At 38.0% G+C, this 15,094-nt stretch overlaps 1 protein-coding gene across 2 annotated transcripts in view; it reads right to left on the minus strand.

Annotated features, from left to right (window-relative positions):
- The window catches only part of ADK (adenosine kinase), a 298,671-nt gene that overhangs the window by 15,725 nt on the left and 267,852 nt on the right, over window positions 1-15,094 (minus strand). For both annotated transcript variants that reach the window (XM_074590930.1, XM_074590931.1), the window contains exon 10: window positions 2,855-2,941. In XM_074590930.1, the coding sequence (XP_074447031.1) occupies window positions 2,855-2,941 (87 nt within the window). The remainder of the gene's footprint in view (window positions 1-2,854; window positions 2,942-15,094) is intronic.

Here is a 15,094-nt window from a genome sequence, read left to right on the forward strand (position 1 = left end):
AGGACACTAAAATAAAAATATTATATGTGCTGTTGTCTAGGTAGTAACAACTTGATTAAAAACCTCAATCAAAGAAAGAAGCTAGAAAAAAACTGAAGAGAATATAACCTTCCCATTATAAAAATTCTGTCAGGACAATAACACTGCATCTGGCTCAATGCTAGAATCAAGAGAAGATACATATGTTGAGTAGCGTTACCAACATTACTGCACAGGGCTTTCTGGTAAGGAGACAATAAAGAACTTTTCCTGTTGCAAATATGTACTTTGAAAACACATGAAAAGTGTGATATAGATAAAATACAGACATTTCCCCCAAATGAAACACAGACCAAATCAAAGCCTATCCAGTCCAGTATCCTATTTCCTACATATGGGAAGGAAAATGAAATGACTCCATGAAGAAGACGACCACAGCATGTAAGACTAGAATCATCTGTGTATCTAGACTGTTATGACTCCCAAATCTCCCATCTGGACTAAACTCAGGAAAATCTGTTCTCTGAGGAGAATAAATGACCGATTTATTATTTATGGAGTGGCAGAGGAGAACTAAGATATCTCAGAAGCTAATGGAAGAACCATAGATATGCTAAAGCTCATGTTGCTTCGCAAGTCATAGCAGAAAAAAATATGGCTGAACAAGAACCTAAGTTCACATACCGATCCTCAGGTACACATCTCACGGCAATGACATTTCAGACAGATGGGCAACTGCTGAGCCAGCTTCCATTACAGAGGGACAAACAGCTGCGGTCCTTTCTTTCCTGGGCAGCAAGAGAGACCTGGACACTGCCGTGCTACCACTGGACTGCATTGCATTGCACTTGTGCTTCATACAAAAAACATCTGATGCCTCAGTGCTATTTGTGGAGGAACTGAGGAAAATAATACACGTCCATAAACAGTCATACAGGACCTTTGTTAAGATTACCCCAAATACATTGAAGCTTGTTGTATCCAGACACGTTACCTCAACAGACTTAGAACGACAAAGGGGAGTTGATCTTTTAGAAGAACTATTTTCTTTCCTTCCTTCCCAACAGAGTTCAGCACTTCCCACATCATTTTTCTCCTTGGAGAAAGGAATCTCACGACTGATCCAAGACCAGCCTGACAGAATGTGCCTGAACTCCTTCCACTGCCGGTGGAAGGCAGCAGTTTGGAATAGTCTGATGTGGCTTATATCAGCCTTTCCATTCAGGATGTTCTGAATAATTACTAAAGTCAACGTTTTAGCCCTTCTACAGAAAAACAGCAGCTATGGCAGTACTGGGGAAAAGGATACAACTTAAAGAGGAAGGGTTATGTGAGACCAGGCAGGTCTTAAAGCCTGATTATGTAGTTGCAATAGTCTTCCTGCAGCTAAACTATGAAAGAACACCAAGTAGGATTATTAAAAAAGTGCTGATTTCACTGCCTAAAATCTGAAGAAATGAGAATAAATACAACCTGAGATTAACATGGCAAACAGATGAAAGCTGCTCCCTGCTGAGGCAAAGCTTGGTGGGTGTCTGCTGTATTGCCCACCTGGGCCCTACCTGGTATTATTTTATTTTCAGGATCTAAAACAAAATTGGCAAGATCTTTTCTCTCTCTTTTTTTTTTTTTTTTTTTTCTTCACAAGGACAGCAGCTTACTGGCACAGCTGATACACAGAGCACATGTATACTAGGACAAGCACTTAAAGATCTTATTTACATTATAGTCACTGTTACTTACTGGTTCAAATTTAGTCTTGTTTGTGATTTAGGAACAATAGAGATTGACAAGTGTGCAGTAAAAGGTGTATGAATAATATGACCTAATGTGTTTCCCTTTATTTCTGCCCTTTTTGATTCATGAAAGCACCAAAGCAATGAGTAATAACATTCCTGGTTTCAGCCAGATTTAAGCATACGCTGAAAATTTATCATTGGTTTAAGTGATGTATTAAATAAGGACGGAATTACTCACATGCTTAAGATTAAGCTTATGTTGAATACTTTCTCTGTCTTGAAGCAGGACACAATCCTGAAGCTTTAATTTGGTAACACACTGCTCGTTATTCCCTTCATAGCTACAAGATTGAGCGCTGCATTTCTATTTATAAAGTCTCTTTGGTAATGTTTCTAGTAAATTAGTGACTAAGAACTCCTTACAGCTACCACGTACTGGATATGAGAGCCTTCAGGATGCAATAGTGCATCACAGAACTACATGTATGAAGGTTACAATGAATGACAGAACTTTTGGATTAGATTGGTTTTTGGCTTATATTGAATCATTTTTTAAAACAGGCATAGACAAAACATCCTCTTTTTTCCTTAGAGCTTGTGCCAAAAAAAATAGTAAGTTTGCAAATGGATGTTAAGCAATGCCAGATATTTTCTGGGTTTGTTTTAACAAATTAACCCTTTGTGTTCTTATACAATGTCCAAATAATTGTATTGGAAGCAGATGTTCCACCAAAATTGACATGATCAGAAGACATTATGCTCACTTATTAACATACTGTTTAATATTCACTACAACCTGTTTTAAAGAACAACAATGTGTTAACATTTAAGCCAGGAGGGATTTCTGTACACTATATAGTACTTGATGCAGCTTGTTTATGCAACAGCCTGACAGATACAATTAATCTCATGAAAAAGACCAGAGTACAGCATAATAGCATATTATTTTTAAAGTAATAGAACACACTTTCCCTTTGAAAATCAGAACTTAATTAAATCATATAACTTCCGGATGCAGAGAAAAGCTCTAAAAGAATGGAGCTCATTCTGAAGGACAGCTGAATGAAAAAATGGTAGACTTGATACAGAGAGAATAACAGAATAATCTCCAAACAAGAGAAAGAAGTAAGAAATACCTCCAACAAATGCATCTCCAGCTCCATTGGTATCCACAATTTCACTCTGATCACTCACCAACACAGGGAAGGTAGTCACTTCATTTTCTATAGTGGAAGGGGAGAATAAAATGTGAGTTACTTGCAAATATGACTCTGAAAAGCACAAAAACCAATGAAAATCAAAACAATTCAAAACCGGAGCTCTGACATTTAGCACGACAATTTGGATAAAAACAGACTTGGTTTATAATTCTGTCTGTATTTACTGTGTAGGGATACAGGAAAACATTCGATCAAGCTATTTGTTGTGGACATTTTCATTAATTGCTTCCAGCTTAATTTCTTTTCTTTATATCCTAATATTAAGGGCAAGAGAAAAAAAGTAAATCAGGAGGAACAACACAAAACATGTGGGCATATGGACAAGACTAAGAAAAATCGATCCTGCCAAAACCAGTGCTTCCTATTAGTTGCAGAGAGGTGATGTAGCCTCCAGAATGGCCAGTCCAAGCTTCCAAAAGTTCAACAGAAATTGCTGCATTGTAAAAACCAAAATGCACATGAGCTAACTGAAATAAAGCTGTGAAATAAAAAGCAGGAACTAGTGTAAATCAAAGTGCTCTCAAATGACATCTTTTTAAAAAACACACATATGTAAGAAGCCTTGCAACTTGCCATCTGACTAGATTTGCTTTCAAGATTTCAATGACTTCACCCTCTTCCTTAGTATTTCTTTTTTTAAAAAAACCCAAACGTTTCCTTCTCTGCAGCTCCCTGCCCTCTACTGGCACTCGTTAAACCTATTGCAATAGGTGGATACCCAGCACCTTCACCTCCAATTCACTGCCATGCCACAGTTCGACATAATTACACCACTTAGGTATGATAACTTTAGAGTTCTAGGGTTATAAATTTAATATATGCCACTAATTAATCAGCTATGGCTTTCCAGGTGGTAATGTCATAATGACGTGATAAAAATATAATTACCACCTTGTCACAATACCTTGTTAAAGTGTAAATTACCCCTGTAACAGAGCCAATGGAAGTTCTGCCTCTGGTAGTCAGTATGCATTAAACTGTCTCAGAGCAAACAGATTGTCCTTTGGCAGACAGCAGGAATTAAAAAAAGGGGAGGGGGAAGAAAAGCCTGTCAACCAGTGAAAATGAAAACCATCGGAGCTGTTTTCTTTTAATTTTTGGTAAAAATAGAAATAAAAAGGGAAATAGATCCTCCAGCAGCTTACTGCTGGAGATGAGTAGTTTCTTCACTGTCCAGCAACAGAGCAGATCACAAAACCCACTCTTACACTGACGCAGACAGTAGCAAACAAGGAAGCCTAGTTTGGGAGGCACATAAAGAATTCACAGTCTCAAATCAGGCAAGTCTGTGTGTGCTGCAGAGGTACCAGAAGGATCCTGGTTTCTGTGAAATGCAGTGTATCAGCTCTACTGCTCTTCACCATCTGCTACTAAGTGAACCAGGCAGATATAATGATGCTGCCTCCAGAGGGAACTGTTGGCTGGCCCACCAGGAGGGGAGGGGAGGGGAGCATTAGCAACAACCATCCATGAGAGGCAAAGGAAAAAGGGTAATGAAAAACATAAGATGAATATTCCAATTAAAGAACAGGTTTCAGTCAGTTCCCAGTGCATCCGACTCTCTATCCTGTTAAGAAAGCTATTTAGAAAAGTGCTTCAGTGCTGTGCTGTGCTCTTAAGATAGTCTTCTAGAGCAATGTTTTTTAGTAATTTTAACAGGATTCATTTGAAATCAAGAAAGAGAGGTCTTACATTAAACTCTGCCAGCTGAGCAAAGTGCATTCATCCATTTCATAGGAAGGTATATGTGATTTGCTCTAGATAATACTAAAACAATGAACTAAGTGACAACTCTGTTGAAGACACATTGTAATAAACTAGCCTGCTCCCTTCCCAAGTGTGCATGGGCACACACAGATGTTTTATGTTAAATACACAGTAGGCACTGGCGTATGCATACAAATGTATGTGTTTGGGCACAGACATTATATTTCAAATGCTGTAAATGGGGCTTGGCATCAAAGAAGACTCCATTCAAGCAAACTAACACAACTGAAAGTTCTCACCACCATCTTTCTCCTTTCTTTTCCTCCTGCATCCTGATTCCTTCCCTCAGCTCCCTCTAGTACTTGCGGGTAAGTATCGCACTATGAGCTCTTACTCTATTCTTTCTGCAGTAGATGCAATTCTAAGTAATGGAAACTAAAACCCCAAACACATCAAGGAATTCAGCTGGTACGAGAACAATCTTTTTTTGTTCTGATCACAGTCTTCCATCCCTACCTGGGTCATACATTCTGTCTCTACAACTTTATGTATTTTCAAGAGGAACAATAATCTCATATTTCGAAGTACTGAAGTTTCAGAAGCAGCTAGCATGGCTTTGCAGCACATACTACTTTATAAAGGTATTACCATCTGCACATATCCAATAGACAAATTGTCTTTCCTTGACCTTAGGAGAACTCCTACTAGCATAGTAGAGTCTACTAAACTATAGCTAACAATAAGATATATTGAAAGATACAACGAAATAATACTGAGGTGTGGGTGGCTTTTTTTTTTCCCCTTCACAAAAAATGAAGTCAGTTAAAATTAAAGTTGCCATTAATTTATCTTGCTATGACTGTGCAATACCATAAAAATAGCTAGCATCTCTCAGTGATCTGTGTTTTGTAACAACTAGGCACAACAGGGTGAATTAAGACAGCAGAAGTCTCCATCCTGAATATCCTTGCTATTGTGACTTTAATGTTGCTTTAACTTCAGTTCTGTGTGTGATCTATTATGTTATAAAACTCCCAAATCCATCACAGCAAACATAGAGACACCTTGGCTAAGTGCACTGGTCATCAGTGGCCTTGCTTTTCAAAGTCAGTTCTGATTTCATTTATCATTCTGAGAGCTTATGAAATAAAGAATAATTACGTAAGTGTTTTGAAGTCCAAGTACTGCTCCTCTGGGCATAAAATCCAGTGTTCTATTTTTAAGCAGCAAATATCTTCTATGGTAAAAACCCTGGAATACAGCACATTCCACTTGGATATCATTTCCTAGAAGACCAGAATTGTGAGTTCAAATTGCAATGAAGTGTCTATAATTAGGGAAGTTTTAGTAATAAGCATTAATGAAATTTAAAATTTGGGGATTCGGCGCTCTCAATGATTTTACATTAGTGAGGAACTCAACTGTTTTAGTATGCTATAGAAATAATAAAAATCAACCATTAATGTGGTGATTTCATAGGCTGAAGACAATATTCACAGATAAATCAGAACAAATCAGCTCATTGGTAAATTTAGTTATTGTTAATTTGTTGCATTATGTACATAAAGATGCAAAATCTATCTTTATTTTCCTCAGGCAAATATATGCACTAGCACATCTAGCTGAAGATATTTTTGTAGGTAAAACAGTCTGGAGAGATAATAATTGGAGAGCCATAATAATTGAAAAAACAGTGCTCCTTCCACTCTAATACATTTAAGCTCCCAAATGAACACAAGCCCGTTTCATGACGTTAACTGAAACAATCGAACTCGGATGGTAGCTGCAAATACTACAGGTCTGTCTTTAAACCAAATTAGAATCACAGACTACGCGTCTACCCTTAGTACAGTAATAAACACCAGCAAGCAATCATTACATCCAATTAGGCTGAGTACTTTCCTTAACTGGGTCATTTACCAGTCTCTCTTGCTCTTAAAAGTAGATTAAATGTGTAAACTTACATTTAATTACCTGTAACAGAACTCTTATGGGCAACATGTTGGAGTGTCCTTAATTTTGTATTAAAATAAAATAAAAGGAAGAAGGGAACCCTAAAATATATACAAAAACGTCTAGCTATTTCCTCAAATAAGCTTTTGATCCATGGGCTGGCAGTGGTAGTACAGATGCTTACAAGATGGAGACACATTCATGTTTCTTTTGTGAGCTTTAACTTGTAAAAAAAAGGAACAACTGTGAAACAGAATTCTGTCCCATCTCCTCCCCACCTTCATCCTCTCTAATTTTCTTTAGATCAGGGGCCAAAAACAGATAAAAAGAAAGGAGGAAAAAAAAAAAAAGAGACAGGAAGAACTTAACAGAACATAGAAACCTGAACTCAAAACCTATAAATGTCTCTGGGCAGCTATAAGGTAAGAAGTAATGAGAAAAGTATTTGGAACCGGCCCATGTCAGTCAGGATGATTCCGAGCTCTTACCTCTCTCCAGAAGGGAAAACCCAGAAGGCTACAGGCTCTACGTCTCTGCACCTTTTTCAGCACATTAATACATCTTTACAAATTGTTGGTATAACAACATTTTCTCCTGTTTTTTTTTCTAGAGTAAAAAATGCTGTTGTTGTACTTCACACAAAGATATTGCACTTGATAACGTAAATCAAATAGATACAGCAGTTCTCCCACCGTATGGGCACAGCACTGCCCAAAGTTACAAGGCCAGGCGTCGCCGGGCACTGTGCACTCAAGCCCCGGTTAGAAATCCTTTAAGACTTCCAGTGATGATGGATTTCAAACCTGGCAGTGCTGATTCAACCTGTCATTTCAAAGCAAACAGAACGAGATCCTGCATTTTCAGGCTGGGACTTTCAGATAGCTGTACCGGATGAAGACTCCAGGCCCCCTGGCACTTTCTGTGTGCATGTTAAGTTTGCCCCATTTTGCATGCCAACATCTCCTCTCCTCCTCCACCTAGGTCTGTGCATTGTTTGGCCTGCTGCTGGAGCTATGTAGGGCTCGTCAGAAAAATAAGGAATTTATTTCTGCAAGTCAATGGAGTTAAGCAGTATAACGAGCAAGATGCAAGTCAGCCACATGCTTTGGGCTCTTTCTAATCTAATATTTTAATGGTACACAACAAATGATGCTGTATGCTAATGAATTCAACATGTAACTGAGAAAACTTTATAACTAGTAATACAGAAGAAGTTAAGCCTATAACAAACAATGCTACCCTAAACAACTTGTGGAGTACTTCTCATTTATGCCTGTGCTATGATACAATTAATTAATACAAATACTAATTTATATCCATAATAAAAGACCCAAATAGCGTAATTAGGCTAAAATTCTCCTCACAGCTTGCTAAGCAAAAGTAAATCCTTACAGCTCTGTTGGCCAGGATGCAAAGAACTGTCCCTCAGAGGCAGCTAGTTAATTTTCAGTAGAAAAAGAGGAGGAATATGATGCCAAAGACTTTGACTCTTCTGTGGCTCTACCCATGGTCCTATAGATATCTGTAGGGGAAATGAGAGTGTGCAGACCCCATTTTCCCTCTCTCCTAGGAGGTAAAGTTAATCCAAAGATGTCCAATGAGACTCGCCTTCCCTTTATAGCTCTCCCCAGACATACACATCATCCCATTATCTAGTCAAGAGTATTTTTATTCAGAAGTCATATTCATAGCATCTAACTAAAGTGTGATTCATAGGATTAGAGTTAATAGGGGAAGAAGGTTCCTCCAAAGGAACTCATACACTCATACACATCAGCTATTAGCAATGATGTAAAATTAAACACTATTTTTGCACCCAGAGTACATCCTCTGAACCTACATCTGATTCTGTCTGCACTCCTGTTAATTCAACGCCTCACCTTTGAAATAACTCTTGATTTATACCAACATAAGATCAGACTCAGAACTCTGTACCTAGTTACAACAATTGTAAAAAATGTAAGAGCATCAACTAATGACTTGTGAATGGCTTCTATATGGCCAAATGTGTTTTGTTTACTTTATAGAAGGTGTGGGAGCCACTTAATGTCAGCATTTTCTATATCATCACTGCCAGTGCCATGGGTTGAAGCTCTACTTTATTTCTCATAGTAAAGAATTCTTGTTTGCACAAGTAACCAAAACACTACGACTGCGTGCAAAAGATGGGGAAGCAAGAGGTCAACAGAAAATACTAGTTTTGCTTCAGTTTGGTGCTAATATAACTTTTCTTTTTTTTTAAATATATGCATACATATATGGAAAAACTGCCCTAAAGAGCAAGCTGCTGAATTTTTCTGGCATGTGTCACAATGTTTAAGGTTTAGAATGGCAATGAACTCTGTTGAAAAAGCCTTTCCGAGCACACAAGAGTATTGCCATTTGCCCGCTAGGCACAGATTTCAGAGGGAGCTGAAACTGCGCCCACTGAACTGCCAGAAAATGCACTCCTCTAACTCGGCGCGGCTGCCGAAGACATAAGGTAGTGTTCAGAGATAAATCCTGTTCCTGTGATCTCCCTCTGCACCAGGAAAGGGGTTGAGGACTCAGGAAAGGCAAAGGGTGTGAAGCCAATAGGCACCAAAATTAAGAGAAGCTCAAAGCTTTTGCAGATGTTTCACTGATTCAACACAATGACCGTCCTGGAATTACGGTGAAGAGTTCAGATCAAAATCAGTCCTGAAGATGGAGGAGATGGGTTACAACAAACGAAGCCCGTGAATTGCATGGTCCTGGTGTCTATGGAGAACGCAGGGCATTGATCCCCTTTGCATAATGCCAGATTTACACCAGTGGAGCCCTACTGCCCTGAGCCCAGCCACACCAGCCAAACAGAACTGGATCTGGCCCTGGATACTAACAAATGTAGAACCCTCTTCCTGCACTGTAAATCCTACGTGATTTGGTTTGTCCACTGTACAACATATTTGACCCTTACAAGTGAAAAACTAAACCAATCCCCCTGCAACCTATTCGTTTTTGAGCTATATATGGGAATGGGAAATTCAGACAAATCTATTTCTATCCATAAATAGGTAGCTCAAGAATCAAAAACAAACCGTAAGTGATCACAGTTGGAATTTCAATGTATAATGTAAAGAATACATCACATATGTATGTCCAATTACACTGACAGATATGCCCTAGCTCACTCTTCAACCTTCTGAAACTTGGCTATGGGGATCGTGCAAAAATGAAGCATCTTTCAGCTCACAAAGCAGAGTGTGCACTTCCCTCACTGTTTGCACTGACCCACACACTACCAGGAGCGCACGTATTTTTGTACTCCATTTCATGGTATTCTACAGACACATTTTAAATCACTGCCTAGCTGGACCATCCAAACACTGTCTTATGTGAGAATTTTCTGACAAATATTGACATATAATAAGGTCAGAGCAATTCCTACGCAAAAGCTTATCAGGGCATTGGCTGAAAAAAAAAAAAGGGTGAAAAACACATTATAATTTGATTTTGAGCAGGACAAAAACTGTATTATGCCTCACATTTTTTATACATTAAGCATATTGCCCTAGCGGGGCAACATACCTGTCAAAACTTGCAAGCTTTCTTAGCTATACCTCAGTTTCAGAGTGGTGAACACAGAAATCACATCATTTAAATAAATGCCATGTTACATGACAGCTTTGTTTATGCTACTTGATAATCTGAGAAGCATGGGTCGTCAGTGGAGGCAGAAATGGGCCCAAGGCATTTCTGTTTTACTTGAGCATCAGTAAGACTGAAAAGAGAAGGAGTGAGCATTAGGTCACTACAGAGCAGTTCTGAAGGAGCTTTTTCTTCTGGGAGAATTTATATTTAGTTTCATAAATACAATCAGTCCATCAGAATGAAAGAGACAGCCTTCCCTAGAAACATCACTAAAAATAAGTTAATGGTATACATATATATATATATATTTCTCCTTAAAAAAAAATAATCAATTGAATGTTGGACATTACTGAGGTAGGTATACTATAGAAATTCTGCAGGATTGTCTTTAAATACCCAAATTACATGTAGAAATTTTAATTTTTCATCCTTTTAACTCAGAGATCAGATCTATAATTTTTACAATTGTTTTTTTCTTCTCATGCTGTATTTGCAAATTCTGTTGCCTTTAATGATGATCTCCCTAGCCTACGTATTTATTTTTGAAGAATGAAACATGCTTGCTAAATGAATTTTCTCAGCTTTTGCAGGTTTTAGATCTATTAGAAGATGCCACTGCAGCGGAGGCTGAAATTTGTTCTGACCTCAATGAGAAATTATTCTGCTCTTAAAACGCCAGTTAAAAACAGAGCAACTCCACTATTTTTAGTGGAATTCTTTAAGTGTTATGTTGGTCTTTCTAGAAAGAGAATTTGGCCCAAAATGAAGTTTATTTTCCCCCTACATTAGTTGCAGCTCATTTCTTAGATAACTAAATATCCCAAACTATGATCTCTGTGGTATCACTTAATTGGTTTAAACGTAATACCTAACCATTGCTTTAAGCAGGATGGTTAATCTACCACCTCTTAAAATAATTTCACATACATTTTAACGTAAATTATGCAAACCTGAATTTATACAATATCGACTACATGGTGAACTAAACTAATTTGGATACAGTTATTATAATAGCAGTTTTGACAAACATTTTCTGGCAAGAGCTCTTGAATCAGATGTTTGTGTAACAAGCCTTTTTAAGCATGGCAGTAGGATATAGGCACTCATAAAGGTAATACAGCACGTTTTACAATGCATGCACTACTGTCATTTAAAGTAAGCCCCAATGCTATAAGAACAGGCTGCTTGACAAAACCAAAATAACTAACCTAGCAGACAAATTAAAAATTTCCAGCCTCTATCTCTGCGGAACCTTGTCAAACTCCTGCCATCGCCTGTCACTCAGTTACTTTTCTTTAAAGTTTTATTTCTGTACTATTAAATTGCTGATTCATTCAGTTTTAAGCTATTTCAACCTAAAAAAACAAAACAATGCATTGATCTTCATCTTATAGGCAATAAAACATATTAAAAATCATCAAATTTTAATTGACATGTAGCCAAGTTCAACTTGTGATCCTTTAAACCTAATCTGTAGTCTTGTTATTGTCAAAGTGAACACCAAGATATATATTAGAAGGAGAACCCCCCCCCCCAAAAAAATGTTCCTGCTGTAAAGAGTTTCCAATCTGAAAAACCAATTTGTTAAGCAAGCAAATAGATAGGTAAAAATAAAATGTGGACACTGCTGATATAATTAGGTTATGAAAAGTTAGGAAGAAAGGCAAGAAGCAGATACTGCTTTAAAAACCAGTTAGATACACAGGAAAAAAGCTCTGGTTAGCCTACAGAGTGGGATCATTTGAACTGTAACTAAAAATCTGGAAAAAAATTGGAAAATGTTTGTTATTTGTCCCTTTTAGAATCATTTCAGTAAAAAACATATAGTCAATGGTTATTTAGTCATGCTGCGTTCTTTTTTGCCATCTTTTCCTACAGGAAACAAATCCAGATTAGAAAAATAAAATGAAGACTTTCAATTTAACATTTTGGAGGAAAAACCTTCCTTTTTTTATGGAAACAACATTAACTTCTGTAACTCTCAACTTGACAAATTTATACCTGTACCAAGCTTTTACTCATCTTTGCTGCTTACTGTCTTTCCATTCACCCTCTCTCCCTGCATCCTTCTCTGTTGGTTGTTGATTCCTATTGATTACAGAAGCGAGTGAAGGGGGCCGCTGGTGACCTGGAGGCTGATTATAGCCAATGATCCCACCACAATCTGGATTTCTATGCCAACAACAACTTAGAAGGCTTCATTCTTTTTCCATATAAATACAAATCTGACCCGATAGCTGCTACTCGGCGGCAGCAGAGGCGGGAGCAGAGGGCGCCAGGAAGGAACAAATCTGCTCAGGAGCAGACTAACGTTTGGAGCAGGTTTTTCTGCTGAATGCACTTGTCAAACTCACCCTTTGAGCCTGTATTGTTTTACTCATCCAGTCTCTTATTTCCTTTTTCTGATTTTATTCTTCAATGCCTGTACATTTTGCGCATTCAGGCTGAAATTGCAAGAGCGGTGCTTTCCTTCTGTAGCTCCAACCTTTTATGAGGAGGCTTCCAATTCCCTGTTAACTAAAATCAGGGAATCCACCAGTAACCCCAGTCTCCAAGGAGAGAAGGGCTGTCACTCCCTACCAATTTACCTGATTCCAGCAAAGGGCGTGCTCCAACCCTAGCCTATAACTAGCAGTTTGGCTTGGCCTTGAAGAACTAAACCTCGTTTCTCTTTATCATCTTTTCCTAACATATATTAATTTCTGTATTCATTTCCCTGTGCCATTTGAGATCTCATCTTCTAGATCAGTGTGGTGACTGCCCCAGAAGCCAACACACAATACATATCCAGTGTGAACATCTAACACGCTTTGCTTTGTTTCTCCAAACATCTGTTTTGGTTGCACACACAAAGATGACTTAATGGTTTCTGTATTCTTTCACAACTCTCCCTTGATTTTTAAAACGTTTAAACTGTCTAGTTATGCAGGAAATCCAAAAACAATCTTTAGGTTTTTTATATTTGTTTTTAGCCAAATATAAAAATGTCAATGCAAAAAGCAGATACTTCTATTCCATGATGAAGCAGAGATTAAAAGAAAATTGCATTTTTACCACTCTACTAACTACAGTGTTTAGCTGCTCACAAATGGATTTTCATATTTTTGTAGTAATTTACTTTGTGCAATAGGAATTGTAATCTAATCCACCACAACTGCACAATTTTTTACCAACTTGCTGTTGATAAATAATGCAAGTATTAGGTTATTAAATTTTTTACAATTAAGTGACTAAGAAAGCTGTTTATTGCCTTCCGTTATACCCTCTGTTAATAAGATCGTTGTTGCAGATGTTCATGTATGCTGCATTGATGTTTAATGGTGCATGATGCTCTAGGTGGTTCCCATAACCTTGCTTTGTCTACTATAAGCTGACTCAATTGATATGATAATAGAGAAAAGAGGTCTGAAACAAGCTGGGCTGTACTGGCACAATTTGCATAACCTTTAAATTTGCCATCATTTGATAGCCAACTGCTCCTAAAAATTCTTATTCAGTTGTCAGCAACAACAATATACTGTACAAACAGCATTCTGCAATTGGACAGGTGGGGAGGAAGGAGAGGGCATGCACAGTTTACTGCACTTTTATATTCTGTCAGGAAATGTACTTATTATCGAATTTATAAAGCAACAATTTGGAGTAGAGTTCTGCAGTTTCATTCGTGATCAATTGCTATTAGCCACAATGCATGGCCTGGCATCTTTTCAGGTTCACAGTACAATATCACAGTGTCAGATTACAAGGGACATAAATATTTGGTTCCATAGACTCCTCTCTGATTTAGTTTTGACTGCTAATCACTGGGGCAGGCAGAGGACTCTGGACGGATTAGGAGGGCGGTGGGGGGCTCAGGGTAGCAGGCTACAGCAAACAGAACCAAACCTAAGCAGCCTTCCCAACTTTAAATCTGGTTTTGGACGACTCTATGTATTCTTTTTAAACAAACACTAGGATCATATCATTCAGTAGGTATAGCCAAAACCTAACAATATAAAAATATTTCATGTTTACTGTATACACTAAATATGCTGTCTGTATATACTTTAAGTCAGGTCTGCTTACTTTACTGCCTTTATTATTCATAACAAAGAAAACAGCTATGGTGAAAGTAAACCAGAGCCTACTTTCATTCAAACACGATCAACTACATAAACATTATTTTTGTGGTATCCAGAGGTTTATATCTAAACTGCCACTTCATATTCCACATCATGCTCAGGTGTGTCAAGGCCAGGACACTGGTATACGAGTAACATGCATGGCCTACTTTTCAGATACGGCATTTAGACCACTTCCACTTTCCTTTATCTGTAATATCTACTGTGGACAAATTAATCATAAAATCTCACAATTCCACTTTTAGACAATTAACTATTTTTGAGAGCTCCAATTAACCTCCCTCTCCCGCCCTCCCCAGTGTTAACTCTAGATGTTTTGTTGTCTTACACAAGTGAATCCCAATCCCCAAAGTCAAGCGAAGCAGGACTCATTCAACCCTCCCCTTTGTCCACTTTTTCCACTAGCCAGGATCTCTGCTCTGTCCCTCCTGCAGCTAAGGATTTGTCTTCCATTCAGCCACCTATTTCCCACAACTTCTATTGCCTGCAACTGGATGCTGCAACAGCAGAGAAACTTCTAATCAAAGGGTCAGTTCCTGCCGTTAATTTTTGTGCAGGGTCACCATACATACCCACATTTTACTCTCCTTCCATTCTGTGCAATTATTTTATAGTGACTATCTGAGCTGGTGCAGATTAGAGGCTTGAAAACCTAAGTTCCATCATTTATGGCAAAAGCATGACATGGATAGCTACAATTTAAACTTTCCTACAATGTTCATTCAACTGTAATCACAAGATGGGAAATAAAATCTGTAAATTA

Source organism: Larus michahellis, chromosome 6 (genome assembly GCF_964199755.1).
Source record: "Larus michahellis chromosome 6, bLarMic1.1, whole genome shotgun sequence".
NCBI lineage: Eukaryota > Metazoa > Chordata > Aves > Charadriiformes > Laridae > Larus > Larus michahellis.